The sequence below is a fragment of the Trichoplusia ni genome, unplaced genomic scaffold (assembly GCF_003590095.1).
Source record: "Trichoplusia ni isolate ovarian cell line Hi5 unplaced genomic scaffold, tn1 tig00003119, whole genome shotgun sequence".
Classification (NCBI taxonomy): domain Eukaryota; kingdom Metazoa; phylum Arthropoda; class Insecta; order Lepidoptera; family Noctuidae; genus Trichoplusia; species Trichoplusia ni.
In genome coordinates, this window is record NW_020800334.1 from 1893 (window position 1) to 26655 (window position 24763).

A 24763-nucleotide genomic window follows, 5' to 3' on the forward strand; every position below is an offset into this window, starting at 1 on the left:
TTGTGCTATAACAAAGACGTACATTTAAATTAGTACTAATGAACGATGTCTTTAATATCGCTATGCGTGCAAATTGCATATCATTTAAAAGGACATTCCAATAATTTCTCCAAAATAATGCGTTGATGTCTTTTGTTTTCTCGTATTTTGGGCGGAAATGCGCTCGAAAGTTGCATATTTAACTACAAATGCCAACGTTATACTTTTATTGATTGAAAGAATGCAAATCTGATTTGCCACACAAAACGCACTCGAAGGTGTTAATGCGATGTTACTCAGACTCTCTCTACTCAGTTGTGGTGCACTACACAAAAGATTAATGGTTATCAAGAATGTCTGCAACCATTTCTGCAACATCTAAGACCCATGAATATAACGTGATGTTACGTTTTTCAAAACGATATCATAATTAATTAAGGAATATGTAGAGTATGTAGTTGCCATACGAATTTTTCACTAAAATGACGCATCCCGATGCAATGTCAACATTACCATGAAGCTTTAGAGGGTCTTTATAGGTAGCAGTTATTTCAAAATAATAGATAATAAAAGAAGGTCGAAGTTCTATCTTTACAATAGTATTAAAGGTCTGATGAATTCTCGAATTGATGCGTCCGCTAAGTGAATAAAGTTATGTGCAGTTTTGATAAGACTGCTGTCCTTGTAACCAATAAGGATTGAATAGTGCTCATCTTTAGTGCAAGACACGCTTAGCTTTAAACAAAAGTCGATAAATACCTACACATTATGATGGATTTGAAGATTTAGGCATTGTAATGTGACTAGCCAGATTTATATCCCATTGTTTACTTATGTTTAACATATAATGTGTTTTAATTTGCTCATTTCTTAGTATGTGTGAGGTGGCAGCGCCTCCAACTGTGCTTGGAAAACAAGTGTTGGTTAAATAGAGTTGCCTGCTAACCGTCTATACTTTTTTCGAAGAAAAACAATTGCCAAAGGATAAAAGACTTTTGACAGGCAACTGCGATTGAAGCGGTACTACAATGACTCTTTAATTATAGGACGATTTCTAGGTTTTTATTACCCCCTGTCTTGATCACAGTGTTTAAATAGTATGATTAACCTATTGTAATTAACATTGATGTGCATTAAGGGGTGTAATCTGACATTCAATTAAGTCGAACAAGACAAACGATTAAGTAGTGTACCATTATAGTAATATTTATTAAAGTACAGCGAAAATAGACGAGATGTTTTCTAAGTTGTTTGTCTGACGCATTCAGGCAGTGATTGTCTATTTATATATTATAGTTAATGCATGCATTGCAGAATAATAAAGTAACTAGATAACCTTACTAAGTATACAAGAATGTGCAATCGTCACTAAATATGCAGTGACGCAAATGGCGCATCGCATCTGTTGCAACAGATAGCGCTTAGTATACAATATAAACGAAATAATCCACGTTGTAAGGCAAATATGGCGGGACAGGCAGGTGTGTGCGCCGGCGCAGCCCCTCAGCTACCCTGCCTGCTTCGGCGACCACTTCCGACGCCGAGCGCCGACTGCAACGCGAATTGCGACTTACTCTCACAGCAACTAGTCGACGCGAAAACCGACCTTCGACCCATCACAATAAAGTCCACTATTAATTCTTAATTGTCACCGCGTGTTTTCATTACGTTAACGGTTTTAGATTTAATTTTAATGAAGCAACTAATGTTTAATGTATCCCAAAACAAACCGAAATCAGAGAATAGTTGATAGCACTTTACGTTCGAACACAGTATTACGCAAGACATTAACTAATAGGACGTGGAGCGACGCTTCGCAGTATGTAAACAAACAAACAAGTCACGCATCGAATCGAGCGCATTGTGAAATGCACACACGGGACATGTAACACATGCATAACTTACGTGTTTATGCGCAGGCGACGGTACGTAAACAAAGCTGTAATAGTCCATCGATCGGTGAGTGCAGGGAACCTAGTGATCGATGGTGGCGCTGTGTCGATGCAGTTCGTGGAGCTCGGAGATGCTGGTGATGTAGTCCTTATCACGTAGTAAATAGAGGTGAGTTTAGTTTGCCGGGTTGTCGTGTGAAGTTGGTCGGAATTTAAACGGGTGTAGAACGCGTGCGCGGTGCATAGGCCCGCGGTGCAGCGTACAGCGTGCGCGGGGCGCGGGCGCGCGAGGCTGACTGCACGCGGGGCACCCCGCGCCCTCTGACCGCGCCACCACCATACATTGTCAACAAATGAATGGAAATCACTCGAATGGGCTTCTTCACGTTACATCGCCCATAAATGTTTCCGTCCCATCTCCAAATGCAGTCACTTTTGATACGTGATACAATATAAACCGTTTTGGGCATCAAAACTAACGTATAAAGTTAAATAGACAAAAGGTTGGCAAAATATTTGCAAGTTTTGTTATAAAGTCATTGTTGCCAAAACTATTGTTTGGTTTTTAATCAAAAGTTTTTTTTTAACTAAAAGCTTTCGCATTGACATTAATTGTTTGCAGAACTTGCTCTTAGGATGACCAAAAAATCTCATCTCAATATTTTTCGGATATCGCAAAGCAGAGTCGTATTGCATGTTACTGAAAGAGAAAGAGGTATGTATACATGCGTGCATTTCATTTTAGTCATGACGGCGAGTTACATGATGCGGGCGTAAGTGTGATCCTCCAAAACAAATAAGTGCGCGCGCGTGCTCAGCCGCCACATGTAGGCATGCCTCGGATTCCATTGAGAGGGTTTTATCGGTGGCGGCGGAGAGAGGAGCTGCGTACGCGCAAGTATTCGGGTGTTTGGGTGCGCGCTGAGGGGTCGACGACCGTATAGCGCCGCGCGCCCTTTTAGCGATTTTTCTAATGCGTAGACGACGACGTTGCAAGGACTGTAGGTACTGCGTCGCTACTGCGCCCGCGCCGCTGCGGATTCAACTGCGATGTCTGCAACGGGGTGGAAATAAGTTTTATTATTTTAGTAAGTAATGCAACTCTTTAAATATTTTGGTAATTTAATAATGTAAAACTAAAGGATGCCAAAAATATTGAAATAGTGTAGCAATTTAAATACAGTGGATAAAACTATAGTAACGGTAAATTGATTTTACTGTAAAGTACCCTCATTTACACAATCTCCGGAGTGCTGCTAAAATTATGGAGAGCATCTGGAGCATCTCTCTCTAGATGTCGGGCACAGTCTTCCCCTCATAAGTTTTGAGCTCTGATCACCAAGGAAGCTTACCAACTGCGTGATGGCGATTGCAGATTCCAATATTTGTCAGTGGTGACTGTGCCATAGAAAAATTAAAAAAGAAGGCCATATAACATTGTTGTAGCGCGAGCGGCCGGTACAAAGCACTTTTGACATTCAATATGATGGTAGAGTTGTAGAGTTTACGAAAAACCTTATTAGGAACAGAAAACAAAGGTGAACTGAACGTGTTGTCATCGCCATTATGAAATGTAATGAAAAGTGTAATGTTTTACGAAGGAATTTTCTTTTTAGGACTTCCGCTGACTCAAATCTGTTGTCTTCTGTAGCGTGATTGTGCTACTGGGTATGCGGTGTTCGTTGGCTGCTTATTTACGCTACATTGAATGTTTGTGAAATTATCATCATCATATGTTAAACTCCTATTCTAGTAAAGGGTAGGGCAAAAGTAGTACAGAAAGGCTGAACATGTCTTTCATCGACTCTTATCTATATTCTGACTATTGCTTTTGTTTTTTTTTTCATAAATCTTATATGACTGAAGTCATCCCCATAAGTGCTTCTAAAGGAACTTTATCGAAAAACTAGTCAGTAAATAAATAAATTAGAATAATATTGCATGAATTCTGTAAAATTAGTTCTTTTTTATAGAAAAGTAGCGTCACGAATTGAAAAAAATCTCGTCAAATTAGCGCCCCAGCCTATTTAGTTTTATTTCATGTTTGGTTTGCTAAAATTCGCTTCTACTATACTAGTTAGTAGTGTCCAGTCAGTGATTGGAATATCCTTCTTAATGTGTCCGACGGCACTGAACCTTGATTCCTACCTCTACTGATGTCAAGAAACAATAAATGGATATTTCAATCACTGACTGGAAACCACTAACAAGTATGTATTTACTTAAATAAACCTACCACCACAATATCACCTTTAGATGTCACGGTAGACGCCAAGAACTTTTTTCAAAGTTCTATATTTATAATCTGAGGAACATTCTCTTGGACATCCTTACAAAATAACCAAGTAGGTCCATAAAGCATTTCAATTTTCTTCTCAGGAACAATAGTCTAAAGTATGTACCTATACATATAGACACCTATACATATACAGATTGTGTGTGTGCCAGTGTGTCTCAACAAAATAGTTTGGTGACATGTGACGAGGAACGCTAGAGGAAGTGTAACGGGTACATATCTGCGCTCAGGTTTATTAACGACCCGGCCGGGCCCCGTTTATCGCTGCTCCCGTTCCATTTAAATACACTCGATAAGGAAAACTTTTGTTACGAGGTAAAATCACATTCCGTTTATGGAATATACGCCACATTTGGATAGGAATCGAGTTCAAAAGTAACAAGGATACTACCTATAGCTTGATAATTGGTCGTTTCTAAGTGATGTGTGATGCCTTTAATAATAGTCTTTTTTTAACTAATCAATTCCGCCACTAAGGAATTGTATCCTTGTGCTACGAGGCTTTCACAAACATTCAAGTCGTCATTACGAATTGTCACAGCTTTTATTTCAAGGCAGTAAGGTTGTTTTTCGTAGGTTTCTCGCGTTTAATATACGGTTTCTCTAACCAAATATAATACTTTCAATTGATACTGGTATTAAGAGGAGTTTTTAATTTCGAAATAATACAACAAAGTGACACTGCATTTTGTATAATATAAAACAATTAAATTAATTTTAAGTAACAATGAAACCAAAACTAAAATATTGTGCTATTGTGACAATATATTCAACCATTATTGAATAAATGCAAAAATATTAAACTATATCTATTCAACTTTGGGAAACATAATATTGATTTCAATTTATCATTTTAAAAATATATTTTTGGGAAATCTATGGCCGAAGCGTATTCTTAGATATAGTAGTGCGAGTTTTGAACAAGCATGTGGGCTCCAACACTTTGGTACTATTCTGGTACCTTTTGTATACCATTGTATTAAATACGATTAAGACTTAAGTACTCATTTCTTCAATATATTTCGAGGCAAAGTAACGTCCACTGTTACATTATTAACGATTTTTTTTTAATTCAACTGCTTTACATTAAAATTGACCGAAAACTCACACTACCTACTTAGGTACTTACCTCTAAATGCATGCAGTATGTACTCAAACGTACATTTTCCAAATTAATTTATTATACATTAATATTTAATGTTATTTTCTATAAAACATTGATATTGTCTTTTTTATCTATTCCGATACAAAATTAATCTAAGGCCCTTGTTGATACTTATGTATGACCGAACTAATTCATTGTTTTTAACCGATATTTATCGATAGCGATGTTTCCAATAACAAATTAGTATTAACTTGTATCAGGGAAACTTTAGATGACATTATGTGCTGTCGGCTAACTGACGAACAAAGGCCTTAAAGTATTAGCTTAAATTCAACTAAATTACCCCCGAGTGTTGTTCTCGTAGTAAAGTGACAAGACAACAACTAATGCGAGACCACGAGAACAACACTTGGGACGCAGAAACGGGTGGAATTCGTAACTACGCATAAATTTAACTATTATAACCATAATCACCGGAATACCATAATAATATCTTACAAGTACTAATTATACAATATTTTTATATATAACATTAATATCATTTTTGGAATATTTGAAACACTTTTTGTTTAACTAGATACTCGTTCTGGTATAACGACGAACAAACGTAAATAAGCAGACTTTCTGAGGGTTTGTTTGTTTAGCAAAGACATTTCTAGCGTACGTTTAGTACTTACACGGAAACACAAATTATGTGTTTTGGCACCTAATAGTACCTATTTGGTAGGTACAACTGCTTTTACGTGCACTGCAAAATAAATCGCAAACATCTCCCAGTCTGAACACTTGGTAGAACAATCATTTCTTGTATATTTTTAATACAACTACTGTATTCAAGCAGAAGCTATCTCTCATAGAAATAAATCTACATTCAAACCAATTGACACGTGTATAATACGGATGTCAGTACATCTGAGCAGCCGCGGCGACGCACGATCACCGGACCACGCACAATATATTACACTTTACATATTTACAATGAATTCCACCCATATGTATATAAATAATTTGGCGACAGCTAAGTTCCATAGCTACAAATTATTACATAATTATGTTTTACCATTTCAGAGATAATTTCTAAGGGTTTATGAAGTATTGCCTACAAATATGGTAAACATAAGATCCCGTTAAGTATAATAAAACACAGTGAACACGACTCGTCATACGATCCCCAGGAGTTGCGATCGTAAGGCGATACTTGGAACTTTATTTAATATTCATATTTAAGTAAAGATTACTCAACAATAAAATTTACTGCTACATCAACCTGTACATAAATAGAGCATGATTCCATTCCTAATCAGAATGACGTTTCTAAATGATTTTTTATACAATTGACATTCATGACAAACATGGGAACTTTTTCTTTTGATAGGTACTGAGCTTAGCTTGTTAGTTAAGTATCATCGGCATGTGTACGCCGCCGCTACCTGTAGCGAGCCAATTAGAGTACTGAATACAACCAATTATAGAAAACGTACAAAATTTGAGACACGTACACACTCGGCGTACCGTGTAACTATTTCGACCGATGGATTCCTAACCTTTTAATGACCGGTTAAAACAACTTGAGATCGCTTCATTATGCAATTGAATTATGGATAGATTCTGCGTTAAAACAATTTGGTTGTAATGGAATTACTTTAAAATAATATCACATGTTGGGAATCATTTGATTTGGTTCAGTTGGAATATATATAGATATTCGTGTATCCAAAGTTGAGAGGTTGATGATCACATGAGTTTATACAAAAATATCTACATTAACTTACAGGGGTAGTGGGTTTATCTTAGATCGGTAATACTAGTCAGCATAAGTCGGCGATGAAGGCACGGCGTGAGGAGGGGCGAGGGGCGGTTACCCGAGCCCGACGTCCAGGCACATCATCACCACGAAGCCGATGATGCAGCCCCACGTCGCCAGCTTGCCGTTACCGCTGCGAAAGAAACGCACACTTAATACTTACACGTTGAACAAACATCATTGTCTTTCCTAAGCCTTATCCTATCATATATAGTGAGAAGGCTTGTGTGGTAGGATTCTTCACGCTTTTACACATGCTTAAAGAAGGTGCGTTTTTAATATCAGTAAGTCTCCATAATGAATAATATAATTTCATATTAGACATAAGAACTTTGAAAACATATGATATGTTGAAGATAGTAACAACTTCAAGAGTTGGTCGCGTCTTAGCTAGTTCTCATCAATCGGCAAAATATTTGCAATCTCAATCGGCTAATATATTTATAATTCCAAATTCAAAAGTTTAAATCACTACAAAAAAGGACCGAAACTGAATTTGACGGCCGGAAATTTATTTTACGATTTAAACGGACACATCATAAACACATTAAAATGTATGTCTCGTGTTAAGGAGGCGGTAATACGTTTACTGACGCACTTTGACTGTGATATACATAATTGTATGTACATAATAACATATAGGGGTCCGTTATAAAATGCTGTCGTCATACGATGCCAACCATTGAGAAATAACGAGTAAACGATATTTGAATATCAAATAGGTAGCAAAATTACGATATCGGAAAGGCCGCCGATGGCGCTTGCGTCTCACGCACTCGGATTTACAGAAAATGCCCGTCCGGAATACGCTTACTGGAATTGCGGGCCATTACATTAAAACGATTCTTAGTACTTAGGTCCTACCTACTAACCATACGTTGTGTACATACACAATTAATTTGGTCAACTGAACATACTTATCTCACATCGCTTCTTATTAATAACCTTTTACTGAATGCAACCAGCTTTATTATTCACATGTTACTTAAGTATCACAGAATAAATATTTCGAAATCAAAACAGATTGATTTACTAAGAAACATGTCGTTTATGCAAAACGCTGGATATGATGTAACTATGAATACCTGTGTAATTCAATCACTTAATAACGAATCTTCTTTATATCTGAACACGTTCCTTGTATTCAAGTAAACGTATGTTTGTTTGTTCAATACATTCATATTATTCTGTTTGCGTGTGTATTTCAATGTCTGTAGGTGACCTAATGCCGAACGAATTTAAAGAGCGCTTTATGTTAGGCGGGTTATTCCAAAATGGAACATGATTCCTAATAGATGCTTACTTAATCGGGAATAGGCGGAATACTGTTGGAAGCTAACTTTATCAAATCTATTTCGCAGAGTATAGTTTTTGACATCCGGCTTGTATCGCGGTGTACGGTCTAAGCCTTGTTAACGAGTATGACAGCTCATCGTACATTCTGTTCACGTGCGCTGGGCAACCCCGCCTGGACACGACATGCACCTAAATACCGCTGACATCACGCACAAAATCTTAGGAATTTTGAAGACGAATGCGAAGCTGATGTGAAAACTAATTGATGACTGTATGCTTGGAATTCACTCATTTTGTAGTTGAAATTTCAATCAGCGTCAACTTTACCATAAATTTCATTTATGTTCAAAAGGTATCCCATAGAACTACTTGAGGTTGTAAACTATGGAATACAAATCAATGAATTAAGTTGTTGTTGAGTTAGGTCTCGTAGAGTACTTAATGTTCTGCTAAACCTAGACATATAAGTGTTGTTGAGAGCGGCGACTTAGCTAGCTGCTTATTGAGTGGAATCCGGCGGTGGTGGACTGGATATACAGGGTTTATATCCACCGTGACATCTGGAGGTAGATCAGGGAGTGTCGATCGGCAGCGCACTGGATTCCCAGACGGTGACGTCAGCGCATAGACAAACTAGAGCGTCGTCACCGTCTTTATCCCAGCAACAAACGCGTTATTTCTTATATTTATTGTTATTGACAGTGGCGAGACGGTGACAAGCCCACGCGCGGCGGCGGCGCACCGAATTTACTTCATAAAGAGCGAGGCTGCGCCGCGCCGCCCTGCGCACGCGCCGCCCGCCCGCTTCAAATAGACACCGCAAACGTCAATCACGAGCCACCCGCAACCCTACTAATGGTACGTACTCCTCTACGTCCCCTTGTCTACTAATATGGACATCATAAATTTAATAAATAGTTTTCAAACTAACAACAATACTTCACAAACTTTGTTGATTTTGATCCTGTATATATTCAACACAAGCTTAAAGCAGCAATGCGACAGCGAGTTTTGGTTAAGAATAGTTTTTTCAAAGAGAATGACAGTAAGTATGACTTTATTATGAAGGACCTTATAATTTTAGACATCTTGAATCACGTAAATGTATTCAATATATTAATGATGCAGAAGATTGTACTGAACGGAAATTGGGCGTCCTAAATTTCATTTGAGCTTTTATTATGGTCATAGTCATTCGTCTCCAAATTGCACCGAGACTCTTTGTCCTGACTGAATAAACCATCGTGCCAAGTGTTAGATACTGTTTAGTACAACACAGACTCCCGACAATGTATAACAAATAATTAAACATTAAACCCATTAATCTACATTAGTGGCGCTCCAAATTCGAACGCACATTGCGAATTAATTTGAATCGTGAAAAATTCGGTCGTCTGGATAGTAGGTGGCTATAATTTAATTTTATTATGTGGAGTAACAAATAGCTGGACATGGTTGGTAGGTAATAAATGTCGGGCTGTGTTGTCGCGTCGCACGGCGGCATCGCGTCCGGGGTGTTAGACGGCGCGCCGCTATTTCTGGCGGGGTATTTGCGTCCCGACGCCCGACGCCGCGCGCCTACACTACACGTGCCGCTTGCAATGCAAAACGCTATTGTCTCACTCGCTATTATTGCAGACTAATATGTTACAAAGAGTGTTCAAGTAAAATATAAGATCTTTCGTTCTATGTCAATTACAGATAGATAGCACGAAATCTTGAATTAACAAAATGGTATCATTTAAAGTCTCAACAATCCTTGTGAGATGTTAACTATCCTTAAAATACTGAAAAAGATCAAACGAATCTTTAAATTCAGATATATCTAAAGGATTTCTTCTTGAGCGGTGATCAGATTTTATGAAAATATTTTTTAAATATCGTAAGAGGTATAAAGAGCACTCGTAAAGAGCAAACAGATGTCGTATCCGATGATAATGCTAATCAGGCTTAGAGATGCGCGCGCGTGCTTCGCGGGGCAGTGTCAGGTGTTGCGGGCGCGCACTGTCAGTCAGTACACATACCTTATTTGCTTTTGTTACCTTACCACTGATGAAGGTTTAGATTTCAATATATGAAAAATTGGGACAGCTTTCGATTGAATTCGCGATTTTGATTTGGATACGAAATTTAATAGTACTTGTAAGCTAGTTAAGACTTAATATCTTATCCGTGCTTCCATTTTCTCCTTAGAAGAAGCAAAAAGTACCAGGATACAACGGACTTAGGGTTAATTAAGGTTCCCTATATAGAAAGATGGATTTAAGATTTCAATATAAGCAAATAAAGGCTTAATACCTTAATAGATTGTGGAAGTTATTCAACTATTGATTTTACAAAACTACAAGACATGATTCTCAACTCCACATACCTAAATAATAATATCGTTATAATAAAAGTAAACGAAATAAAACCGTGCAGACAGATAAATCTTTTTCAGTAAATCTGCATGTTATTCTTGTCATTCTATTGATAGCAGATCAGTCTAGACGAACAGACATCGCCAGACTCGACGGACACGACTATGACAACAGAACAAGCTAGAATATAGCTTTACAACAAAATAACAAGTTTATTGAGCGACGAAGATGTTGCAGCTGAGTGCCAGGCAAACAAGCTCTTTCAATCGATAAGATGTTCTACAAAAACTTTTTTAGGCAAATCTATCTATTGTGTCTTCTGTCTAGCCTCAAGGTTCAAAAAAGTTCAATAACAAACAATAACGCTTTCAAAGTGGTTGCCATGTTGTAATATTGTTATTTTCGGTCGCTCCCAGGACTTGAGAACAATTAGCCAATAACGTAACTTGACAGACAGGCTCGAATCCGGAAGGGAGTCGCAACCGGTCTCTACAATGCTTCAGATGGACAATAGTCCTTCTATCACTAAGGGGAAGTAAGCGTTCTCGGCTCTCACACTAACGAGTCCACACATATTGACGGTTAACAATCTATATCGGCCGAAATACTGACGTGAATCAGAACAACCAAACAAGACGACCCTCGTCAATCCAATTATGTCAAGAGCACGCTGATTGTACAGTTACATATCAATGTGTAACGTTACCTAATGTACTGCTTCATTCTGTACATATTGGAGTACCACGGCAATAAAGTACACGTGTGTTGGCCACGTGTCATGGAACTGATGGAGTCCAGTCCATTGACGCCGTAAGACATAATACAAAGTAGACATGCAATATTAATAATTTGATTCCTTAATTTGCGAATCCCATGCTAGAAAGCGAACTACATGTAGTTTTAAATCCATAGCGGCATTCTACCTTTGTCTATCTAGTTTTATTTACATTTTAGAATGCAGTTTCTTCTACAACATTTACATTTGTCACTTAGCTTCAGCATCCAGGATACATACTTCTGATCAAAATTAATGGTATACCACATAACTAGTTAACAATAAATTGTACCTACATGGATAATTATCATCACCCATTAGAAAAGGGTATATCAGTGCTGTGAATCAGATAATACGGACATGTGCAGACGTGTAATGTGGGGAATCGTCATCTTTACCGCCGATAATTGTAAAGCATCTTTTCACAAGGGTTCATAACAAAGAATCGTTCGTACTTAGAATCTTTTTGGGTCATTTCAAGGACGACCTTTTTAATTTGGCGGCGTTTGGAGGGGAAAATGTGAGACCGGTGCGCAGAACGGTCCATTATTTCTTCCAGACAGTATGAAAAGATAATTTAAGATTTTATCTTTTATTAAGATTTCAAGGCTAGTTGGTACCTCAACCGGCTAATTACATGTGATTCTTTTGTAGAGGGTTTAAATATGGATATTTATATTCATAGGTCAATATTTAAGCCGAAATGAGTCATTTTCAGATATGTAAATACTGTATCAGATCATTGATATTATGAACAAATTTGAACACTTCACAAGCTTAAATAAAGAAGATCAAATATTTATAACGCGTCTTCCAATTACGTACATTCTGGACCTATAAAAAGCGCTGCAAAGAAAAATCAAAGCGAGACAGCTTATCGGTTTGTTGATTATCTATTGAAACAAAAGCTTGTCAGGTACTCAATAATATGCTCTTTCACAGTACACATTGTGCTACACAACTTGCTAGAAAGGTATTAAATAATTGTAACTCCAAAATTAAGGATAGTACCCAGAAGAGATAAGTTTCTTCAATTGATAAAATTTAAAAAAGGCTGAAGAGTCAGTCTGAGGATAGATCAGACGGATATAAATAATGTATAAATGTCAATGACAACTTAAAGAGCTTTAGGAAAGAATGCATGTAAAACATATTTTGCCGATCTCAAACAAATAGGCCATGAGGCAGGAATGTAAGAAAAAAAAAAACAAAAAAAACCATAATACTCACGAAGCATTAGCCTCTGGTATAATATCATCAGCTACGACGTATATCATGGCGCCAGCAGCGAAGGCGAGCGCGTAGGGCAGCGCGGGCTGGGCCGCCGCCACGGCAACCGCACCTAGCACGCCGAACACTGGCTCCACCATGCCAGAGAGCTGACCGTACCTGGTGACAAGGAACAATCTGTTATATAACCCCAATATATATAATGCTAATGTCTAACTTATAACTGCACCAGTTGACTGATTGCAGGTTTAGCTACACTTGATACGATCGATTCGTGGATGAGCGATCATCTATGTCCACGAGTTCCTCCGGAAGGCACATTAAATTGTGGGTCTCGGCTGTTATTTACGCATATTCGACTTACGGGTAGTCAGAAGCATGAAAGCCTGACAACCAGTCTGACTAAGGGGTATCATGTTGCCTAGTTAACCGAGTTGAGGAGTTCAGATACACAGTCGCTCCTTGTAAAACACTGGTCTTTAGGTGAATCTGGTTAGCCTGGATGCCGACCTCAACATACCAGTAGTTGGGAAAAAGCTAGTATGTTTGTAAATCTAAATAACTCTTAGTCAATGGAAGGCGATCGATTGAGTGTTTTTGAAATAATACCAGTAACCACAGTGCTTAATAGTTTTATAGATGATTTTCTTATTTTTGTGTTGATCAGCCTTTCAGAAACGAAATGTCTTTAGTTATGTTTTATTAAAGAACCTTTGATCAGAGAGTTCTAACGCTTAGCCGTTGGTGATGAGGCTGAAGCCTGTGTATACGAAAGTCCAGTAAATAGAATGATAGTACTTTGTATATTTCGGCGGTGTAATTCTTACGTCAAATTAAATAAGATTAAAAACTTAAAACTTAAAACCATATCCCACTAAAATATTTAGTTTGCGGACATGTAGACGGACATAGAAAATGGCTCGATTCATCTTTCATTTCTTTAGCTTGGTGTCATGCTTTCTTGGCGGTCAATTGTTGCCTCTCACTAAAACTTTCACAGCATCCTGTCCAAGTTTGCTAATCTGGTAATCGTGATATTGCAATACTTGACAGAATGACACATACAATCAAATTATAATAAATTATTGATTAAAAAGAAAAACTTGGAAAGCTCTCTGAAATTTAGACCAAGCGAAGACATAATTTATCTGTTCTTCGTTAATCTTTCTGTCGCCATTTTATTGATCTAGGAGCATATTATATTGTTTATGTTCGCCTTAGTAGTGTGTCCAGACAAATAAATCTAACATGCGTTAGGCAAAGACCACTTCTAACGAATTCCTCTCATTGCATGCGCAAGCGCGGCAGTCGTATCATGTTCAGTGCGCGCTTCAAACAGAAAACTCTTTAAAGCTTTTTTGCTGCAATGAAAACCAGGCAGCTCATAATTAAATCATATGATTTGTAGATTGTAAAACTTTTGAATTTATAAATAAAAATTATTTAAAACCTGCTGATCAATGTACCTAACATTGTCGGAATCTCGATAAACTGAAAATGTAGACGCCGTCGTAGACTGAGTGGTGATTGCATTAAAATACCTCAAAGTCTGAATACGCGTAATTAGAGAAAGTGACAAAATGTGTAACAGGAAAGATGCAAGTATTTCATGACGCAATAATAAGGCTTTGTCCTGTACTACGGCCTGACTTTTTAAATTTATATTGATATGCACAAAGGAAAGCTGAAAGCTTTTTCCTGTATGGAAAAGCACATTGTGCTCGAGGTAAATCTTGTTTTTAGCATTCTTCAAAGCATAACTGTAATGAACACCGTATCTAGGTACTCGGAACTTCAAAAGGGCCGTGTATTCAAAATACTGATCACGACGTCATGTATCAGTATGTTGTTAATTTTCACGTGTGCGGGTGGCGGGGTGGAGGGGTACAGGCAAGCGCGCGGTGCGATGCCGAAAGAGGCCGCTAACGAATTGTTTTGGTGAAAGTGCGGGCCAGTGCCGCGACCACATTCCGACGAACTGGTCGAGGAGCCGCTGCTGTGGGAAACGCCGCCAGGGCCACCCCACACGACGACCAGCCTGTATCTGACTGCCAATGTTGCCCACCGCTTCTACATGCAACGAGATAATCTAATACTCGGCTACGCCCTACGTCTTCAGACGGACCACACCGAGAGACGCTTTCAAACACCACCTAGATATTCAATCCTATTTGGCACTGTTTAATCATGAATTTGGCAACTTTAGCGGAATACGTTGGACAGATATTGAATAGAAAGTAGCTCGGAAAGAAATGTTCATACATTTGAAAGTTTGTTTGTTGTATAAGGATGTGATAACACGCACGTAGGGAGGTGAATTAGCATTAGATAACAAGAAGTGTAGTGGCAATAGCTAGGCGGAATGCGAGGGGGAAACGAGTTTGATGAAATTGTGAGGTGCGCGGGGCGGGCGCCGGGCGGCGACTGCGCTGCGGCGGCGCGCCGGGTGCGCGACGTGATGTTATGTTATCGCATGCATTATTCAGCGGGTGGCGAAAGCGGCAATTTGCGACAATATCCACTGATTCGCAGAATCGCCGACTGTTGAGCCGCCGACAAGCCATAAAACAGGATACCCGTCACTCAATAACTACGTTGAATTTAAATAAAAGCTCACGAATGTGTGTTCCTATATTGTAATTTTTGGAAATTTATCGTCTGTGTGTTAAGTAAGTATGTATAGCTTTCAGGTAATAAGTTTTTGTTGAGTTCCTTACTAGAACTTTGTTTACAAGCTTGTGTTAAAAGGTATTTTGAAATCATTATTTGATAACACAGGCACGATAAGTACATTTTTGTAGTTTTCGTAGACAGAAGGAAATAAATGTAACTAGACGTGCATACGCTGTTACAACTTATGTTAACAATACTTGACCGTTAACTAACAAAGCAAAGCTTATTAGATTTCAAACAGTATGACTTGACGTTATATTAAGACCACATTAGTCATCTTGTGGTTATACGATGTCATCGTTTTAAACTTTGCTGCTGTATGTTCGAGTATTCAGGAAGGTGTTCTCAGAAGATTAGGCGCGGCTACAACGCAATATGTGGCGGTCAAACCGGCCTCGATTGCGCAGAACAGCGCCACCAAGGCTGGCAGCGCCTTCCGCGACGACTTCTTCGGGGCCCGCGCGGCGGCGACGGTGGCGGCGGCGCGGCGGTAGCTGCGGTCGGCGTCGCTCTCTCGATTTAATTATTTAACTCTGAAGGCCGATCGCCCGAGGCGGGCAGCGGGCGGTGCGCTGCGACTGGTCCGACGGGTGCGGTCCGGAAGAACGCGCAGACAGCGCGCCGCCGTCCGCTTGCCGCGCAACGCACCAGACTCCGCGGCACCGCAGCGACACATCGCACACCGAGCTCACGCAACACTCAAATTTCGAAATAGACGACTTTCTCGGGTCCAGTTAGCAATGAGCATCTGACCAAACAGCGTCGAGAGCGACCTCCAGACACGCAGACTCGGGCCCGAGCCGCCCCGGCCGCCGACCACCGCCTCGACACCGCCGTAGCCACCGGACTTGCGAAAACTTTACAAAAATTTAATCGATGTAACATATTTAATATTTGTTAATCGATTTCGTGACTATTGCTAGCATCGATATTATAAATAGAATAGCAGAATCTCTAATGTAGCTTTCAAATTAGTCAAAACTTAACCAATCAATTATGATTTCATTGATTAGGTTTTCTAACGGATGAGGCACCTGCACGGTGCGTAAATATGATGTTGGCTACGTCATTATGAGTCATATGCATGCGGTGAGAAACGTTGACTAGGCGCATTGTCTACAACAATGGATCACTACAGTGCTTGGACTATTATATCATGCCGCAAAAAACTATCGTCAAATTAGGTTCGACAAAATGACGAGAATTTGTTTAATAATAGATGTAAAAACCTCCTATCAAGTGACTTTGTGTCTGAATATTTAGAGAAATATATTGACAAATTGGCAAAATCAATGCTAGATAAAAAATCTTAAAGTGCTATGGTTAGAAATCAATTACATTCTGTAGCATTTTTCATGTTCCGAATCAGGGTCCTTTAACTGTGGTCCAGATAGATGCACATTATGCGTATGTCTATTTAGGGATACCCCGGCAAAGGCCATAAATTTATCTAACTCCCATCCTTCTCTACTGAACGACCCCAGGATACTTACAGGATAATCATGTGGGTTTCATTTATAAAAAGAGTATATTCCACTTATTTTTATCACACGTTTCGTAGACATCCATGTATAGTGGTATACATGAAACCGAGGGAAGTTTTTTTAAACGTAAAAGGAATCAACATTTTTTTAAACCCATAAAATTTTTCATGCTTGCTTAAAATGAAGCATCCCAATAATATTGGTGCATAACAACTTGACATTCCATTTCATCAAGTACACAAGCCACTTTGAGGTTGATCGTAACTGTGCTTTAGAAAACATGAACGTAATCTAACGTAGGTATGTTGATCGATGAAGAAAGATCAATCGGTTTTGTTTGACAATGCTGTCTGTACATCTACGTTCACCTAAAACATTTCACAATACTATCAATGATAATTCGTGGTTGAAATTAAGTTCTCCTATTATCTAACTGTTAAAGATTTTTACTATGTATATTATGCTTCATATCAACACAGTTCTTTTACATCTTAAACCATGAAGGGAAAATAAAGGTTGTATTCTACGAATGTTACAAAAATAGAAACTTTATCAGCTACGAGAACCTAATTCTACACCAAAGTTTCAGTTGAATTAAACAATGCTGTGTACCTTTGTGATGAACCAGTTGGCACAGACGATTTCGAAAGGTGCTTAACATACACGAAACGGTGGCAAATGCGATCCCGTATCGGGCATGCGAGTTGGCCGGAGCACTTCTTGCTCAGTCCGCATTCCTCGCCCCTTAAATTCCGCAGACCCTATCGTACACGTCTTTACGTATACTGTAATCATTTTTATGATGAGACTTACTTAGGAAATTCCTTTCAAAAATAATGTCTTGATATTATGCGTTCGCAGAATATCAATGACAATAACTATAATTGACGAACCAGATTACTGAGCGATCGGATTTAAATTATTTACTCAGATGATCAGATAATAGAAATAACGATTTTATACTTATCCCTAAACATCGTTATTTATTTAGTGCAAAAAAAACTTTCTCTATATCTAATTGATGTGCCTTTTAAGCAAATACCCGAAGCATGTAAGCTTGGTCGGAATTAATTAACAAGAAGAATTTAATGAATTGTAGCATAATTGCGTTTGAAATGTAAGTGGTTACTTGTAAAAAGTATGATCGTTTAATTTCCCGTAGTGGCGTGCATCGTGTGTAGTGTATGTACCTAGTGTGTGACTAAGGTTGGGGTACACGGCACGAGCGGGCAAGGCGGGGTCGTCGCTCGGCGCACATTCCCGGCCTACTCTGCGGCCCAGGATTCCCACTCGAGCACATTCTTACCGCCACTGCCAGCTAAGGAGCTACGAAGTAGCCACTAGACTTGAATGCTGCTCATATGCATATGGATGCGTTAAATTTGATATCAGCTAGTCTTGTGTATGTGAACTAATTCAATATTTTTCGATTATTTTGGTATATTTAGTGATCATGTCAGAGGCTTATGTCAAATTTTTTTTCGCCCTTTAAAAGATTCAGATAACTTAATTTTTGAATAATTGTTGCCATCTAATCTCGAATCTGCTTTAGAGTTGCCAAATTTACTGTAAGTTAAAAAAAATTGCGAGTTCTTGGAATACGCTTCTTTTTTAGAATGGAATCTTAATTTATGCAGAACGACTACTCATCCAAAATTCCAAACACAATTTGTAAGTTTCGCATAAGCATATCCATTACGAAGTCAGTTCATTTTCGTAGATCGTTAGCCGCGGGCTGTGCACCGGCGAGGCGGCGCCAGGGCAGCGGTTCCGAGAACACGACGGAATGCGACTATTTACAACTTTTACCTATTTGGTAACGTTTACAATGCGTGCACGTAGCACAATGCCTAAGTAACCTTTTACTCTGACAATTTAAACTTATTAAGTGTGTGTTCACTTAACAAACGGATGCTTTTGAAGACCGCTGAATATGAAGCAGCATACAATGTAATAAATAACACAAGTATAATTTAGATATGAAACGTTTCATAAAAGTATGTTTTAAAGATGTTGCAGGGATATCAAAACGTACTGCTCTACGTAATTTAGCATTTGACGTGATATGACCGCAAAGCCATCTAGCTGTTGGAGGGGCATCACAAATCTCGGCATATGTAGTCGAGTTGCTCGGGCCAGCAACAGTCGCTAAATGAATTAGCCTGAACAGGAATGGGGTCGGCCAGTCTGGTTGCGTTGGCATCCGGCCTAACGACGAGCGGGCGCATTCTCTAACCGCGCGCCACGCTCTAACTGCCGACTGGCAAACTTGCTGCCACCATGTGAACTCTATTCTACGAATCAGCCGAGGAATGTTGTCAAACTGATCAATTACAACTTTGACGACATGCTAAGTGGCCCCTGAAAATACCGAGCTATGATGCCACAAAGCCGCACTGTGAACGAATAACATAGATTTGATTCGTGTATTGGGTTTATCATTTCACATGCGAATACATTTACCTACAAGTCAATTCCCTAAAGGCCGACAAGCAAAATTGGTATAATTATATTTTGTTCTTTAGGTACAAAGGAGAAAAGTCGTCAATTTTCACGAAAATCTGTTAAGGACAACTATTAGAGAAAAATATGAGCAAATACATGAAAAATTACGTAGTTATCCTTACCAAAATGCCCTCCATACGGAGAAGCCGGCAGCTTGTAGCGGGAGGCTGACAGCCAAACCCTCTGGGAAGTTCTGGATGCCAATACCCAGCGCCAGATTTCTGTGGACAAATATAACTTTATATTAAAAAAAGTTAAGCAATGTCTTGTCACTTTCGCAAGACATTTCGTATAGAAATGCTAAAATCATTTAAACATTGCGCTCACTATTGTCTGCCCACAGTTTGGCTATTATAGTCGATTTGTATAAAAAGAGTGACCTACGTAATAAATACTATTAGCCTAGTGTCGGTAATCGCGGTTTCTATACGAGATATTGGTTTTCCTTTTTGTTGAAATTTTGCAATGATCTAGACATTTTAGAATAATAATGCATACACGAGCGTTACAGGCTCATCGCTTTTTGTTTTTTTTGTAGAAGCGCAGCAAGTCTATAAATGGAAAACGAACAAATCTATTGAAGAAGAAATTTCTAAAGTCTACAAATATAATAAAGAATGTGAATGTTATAATTTGTACCTAAAACAACGCTCGTAGTTATCTTTATTATCAAATCTGATATAAGTTAATGATAACTTTTTAAATAATACTTATTAAGTCATCCATAAGCAGATTGTCCTACAATTCAAGATTTATACGATTTATAATTAAATTCGAGTATATATGAGCGAATATAAAATATAGCAAGCAAAGTGCACAATAATGAGACTTGGCTGCTAAACTTAATGCATATCGTAACAAATACAAGCAATAGCGGATATGTGCTGACACTGGCACATTCCTGAGAGCCGCGTCCCCCTTGCAGCTGCCACCCTGGCCGCGACTCCGCGAGCCGCTCTAGGAATGCGACTAACTGTACTCTACAGCCTCGGTCACCGTTAAGCTCAACTGTTCCCGCGATGCAGCTTAAACTTACCTCTATTCGTGTATTACCTAATGACGTAATAATACACGATTCGCAGTATTTGTATAGGCGTACTCGTTTCAAGGTTTACTATGTTGGCATTTTAATCACACATTCTTTTGTTTATAGAATGATCTATTCTTAGATTTATTGTAAGGGTTTCATGTCGCTAAGACCAACTTTTTACCTTGAATAACTTCTAATATAATATCGTGATTGTTGATTTGCATTTATGCTAAGGATAGTAATAGAATAAAACGTACAGAAAAATAAGATTTATGACTATTGTAAACATGTATTGACTAGTATGTCGTGTCATGAACATTGCGCATGAACAAGAAGAGAAGACGACAAAAGTATTCATTTAAAGTGACTTTAACGGGACACCTTGAAGCACCATGACAACTAAAAGTACTAATAGCGACGTAAACGGAAGCCTCTGGAATTCCTGTTAAAATGGTTAACTTAATAAACATGCATGGCGGCGCGAGCCTTTGAGCTCGGTGAAAGCTGGCCGCTACGAACTGCGCTGCGCGTGCGCAGACACGCCGCACACTGAATACCGCTCATCAACTGAGTTTTAATCTTTATGGTACTAACAAGGAACGGTGTATTGAACGATATTAGAACGGCACTTTACAAATACGCTTTTATATCTAATAACTTTATATAGAAATGCCCAAAGTATTTCAACGAGGAAACATGTCCTAGATCAAAGTCTAATGGAATGTGTCAGAAATGAGAAAGTCGACAACGTATTTTTGCTTTTGCAAAATATTTGGTTTCTAAACCTAACTTTTCAATTAACTATGTATCAAGTTTTCTCATACTAAATAATAATAAATAACTGCCTTTTCAGTAATAGCAAGATGCAAGCGAAAGACAAATCGTCGTTGATGCCGATATCGGAAGAAACTATCCGCTTTCAGCCCGAGTTTCAGAGGAATAAATATAATTATTTGCGAGCTTATTATACAGTTATAATCTTCAAGGAATTATTATACCCTCCGTCGTTATGATACTAACTAGCTTTCCCGGCGAACTTCGTATCGCTTAAGAGTCGATAACAGCATTGCAGACAAAAATACCAGAATAAATTAGTTACTGCCAATCGCGTCATTTTTGCAAGATCGAAACCACCTTCACATACATCTAGCTGCTACTGTGACTTCTTCTGCCCGATTTAATGGTATCCTCATGTACCACTTTCTCATGATACATGCTCTCCTGCTCATCACCCCTCATGTATTATTATTATTATTTGCTCTCCTGCTATCACTCTGATGAACTACTACTATCTGCTTTCCTGGTACTTATCTTACCATAATATTCTTCTGCTACAGTTTTTTTTTTTATATATATTGTCAGCTAAGCTTCTCAGCGGGCTCCGTACCGCCTGTCTTCTTACATCGTCGTATTAAAGGGGAATCGCATCTCCGCAAGATCGACATCCCAAAATCACCCTCGTGTACACTACCTGCTCTCCTCGTACCATCCTCATTTTGAAATTTACTACTTTTGTTAGAGAACGTTGGCATGGGAAAGAAAAGGGCTGTTTTTAAGGTTTTCCCGGCAATTATTTGAATTCTTCTCACCGTTTAAACCTTCTCTGGATAGTTTCCAATATTTCAAGACTAAAATTATGCCGTTCTCGAGTTTTACCAAGACTAACGAACAACAATTCTGGAAAATATAAACATATAAAGCAATAACTCAACAATATTTTGGAAAAAATAAACACAACAAAGCCATAATTATTATCGCTGATAAAATGAAATGACATTAAATTTGTTTAACAGCACTAACGTCAAATTGGCTTTTGTGTATTAGTACAAATTGTTTGCATATGGGAGTATAGAAAGATGTTGACTTTACACTTTTGCAAGTTCTGTTTTTAATTTTCTCTATGTATGAACCTTCTCTGGACTTCAACGAATAATTCAAGACCAAAATTAGCCAAATCGGTAAAGGCATTGTTGAGTTATAAAGTAACAACGAAAAGTGGCATTGATTTTTATATATAGATTTAGGATTACCCAATTGCTATTTGACCCGAAACAATAGAATTTTCCGCAGATATTCAAGACTTCTGTCATAGACATTTACAGATATCTGGGGTTTCTAAAAATGCAATTTCTTCTCACTACTGTGCATTACTGTGCAGTTTGACAGCAAGTAGAATATACAGACAATTACCATTGACTACAGAGAGAGCGTACCTACCTAACTGAGCCGAAACTCTCTGGTACCGAAGTCTTGAGGTTCTGTTATTTGTAACTGTAGTTTAATATTTGTAAAACCTCCCGCTATACAAGGATAACGTATACTAGTGCGGGAGTTGTTTAGAATTGAATGAATTTACGGTCTAGACTTTATAGGGGGTGTATTTCTATAAAAACCGTAAAGGATGAAAAGCAATATTGCAAAATTAACAGAAAGCTGTTGATGTAATTTGGAATTCTTGGTAAAGAGCCATGTATTTATTTACCAAAAGGTAAAGGTGTACCTGTAACCTCTAACAGCTAACCTACAATTATCTTTTTATACATAAGAATTTTAACATTTTATATTTCATCAATTTATATTTATAGAGACAAACGACTCGACGACTACAAATATTCTCGCGGATTTATGATGCTGCGACGATTTCAGTGTTCATTTTATTTACGATTAAATACCAAAGGGTTAAATTAATTAGTTAAGTAAAATTCATAAATAAATAAGTCTCTTTATATGTTGGTATTATACAGCTCTATATAAATAAGTAACAAAGCTGTAAATGTGAACTCTGGTTACTGAATATTTGTGTGAGTAGTTTATCTTTCATTTACAAACGGTGGATAGTTAGTAGTTGTAAATTCAAATTAGCCATGTACCGTATCTTCTAGCTTGCGCTTGGCTATAAGCCATAGTGTGGTATGTAAAATAAAAGTTATAACTTATGCAGGCGGTAGAAAAAGTCATCTTACGCTTCATCGCTTCAACTGTTTACTGTGTCACGGAAACGGCTGCGGTTCGCGGCCTATTACGTCAACCAATACCTATAGAATTTTATAAGTGAATGGAGTAAAGCTGACTCCGGATACATCCGAATTCCAATTACATCACAGACGGGTCCATTTCACTTTCCGACCTACCCGGAAGTGAATTCCTAAGCACGAGCATACAGCTCGGCCGAATTTTCAACGACCCGAACGAAACTAGACCTTATTTACGGCTACCATAGAGTTCTCGCAACAATCCAACGCAGAAAGTCTTCGAGGCACGCACGAAACGACGAAGCGGATGTGATCGTAAGCAAGCGTCGCTCCAAAAGTAACTCAGTTGTGTTGCACTAAAGTGCAATTTGTCGTGTATGTGAGAGCGACAGTCGCGAAAGTAGTGGCAACTTTCACGGCACGATGGGGGCGCATGAGGCGGCTGCGCGGGGCCCTGCCGACGGCCCATTGACGACACCGTGACCTACATACCGCAGCTCCATTCATACCGTGGCCTCGCCAAGCGGTGCGCACGCACAGGACTCTAGCCCGCACACTTGCCGCTGTTACGGCGACACCGGAATTTCCATCTACTACTTACACAACTCGTGTCAGACGTTGTCGCAATCGAACCTGCGACTGGTCGAGGTCATTCCACCATCATCACACTTGTTCAATTAGAGCCTTCAATAATATCTATGTTCAATAAACCAAAGAGAATTATCACAAAATAAAAGTACTTATCCGAAAATTCAGAACTAGTGATAATTATAAAATCCTAATTGATGACTAAATAAAAAAGTTATTAAACATCTTACAACGATTAAGGATCATCTGACGAGGCGACAAGTTACAAGTGTCCGTGCGTGAATAGCATGTCTCTGCCGTCATAATTATTCCCCAATTTATGTGTGAAATTCGCACGTTCATGCATGACTCTTAATCACATAACATTGACCTTCCATCTTAAAACACAAAATCCCAGCCTGCAATTACAACAATTGTCAAATTAGCTTCAAACTTTAAGGACTTTGGTTCCTCTTTAAAAGTATACAGTATTGTTGGTGATGTTTATACGAATTCTTTATTTCTTAATTGTACATTATTAATGTTGATTTTGAAATAAGATTATACAAAAGCTCTAGAGAAACGTTCAAATAGTAGTGCAAGTAGGTTAGAATATAAGACTAAACATTCTTATTCGAAACGATATTGTGATGTTTCTAGTCAACCTTGGGAAGTGGCAATGAGAGAATTGTCGACGAATCTTTACAGTACCTAGTGAACATAAGGTGGTAGATGAATTAGCAATATGAGGTGGTTGCGCTAGGTATCGCGGCGGGACGGATGGAGGCGCGCGCG

The 24763-nt window shown here is 38.6% G+C and overlaps 1 protein-coding gene across 1 annotated transcript in view; it reads right to left on the reverse strand.

The window, feature by feature from the left end:
- Positions 1 to 4843: 4843 nt before the first annotated feature.
- The window catches only part of LOC113507748 (zinc transporter ZIP11-like), a 36925-nt gene continuing 17005 nt past the window's right edge, over positions 4844 to 24763 (reverse strand). Inside the window, exons 5-7 of the mRNA XM_026890694.1 lie at positions 19522 to 19620; positions 12738 to 12896; positions 4844 to 7209 (exon numbers count right to left, since the gene is read on the reverse strand). Coding sequence (XP_026746495.1) covers positions 7131 to 7209; positions 12738 to 12896; positions 19522 to 19620 — 337 coding nt within the window. The 3' untranslated portion in view covers positions 4844 to 7130. The remainder of the gene's footprint in view (positions 7210 to 12737; positions 12897 to 19521; positions 19621 to 24763) is intronic.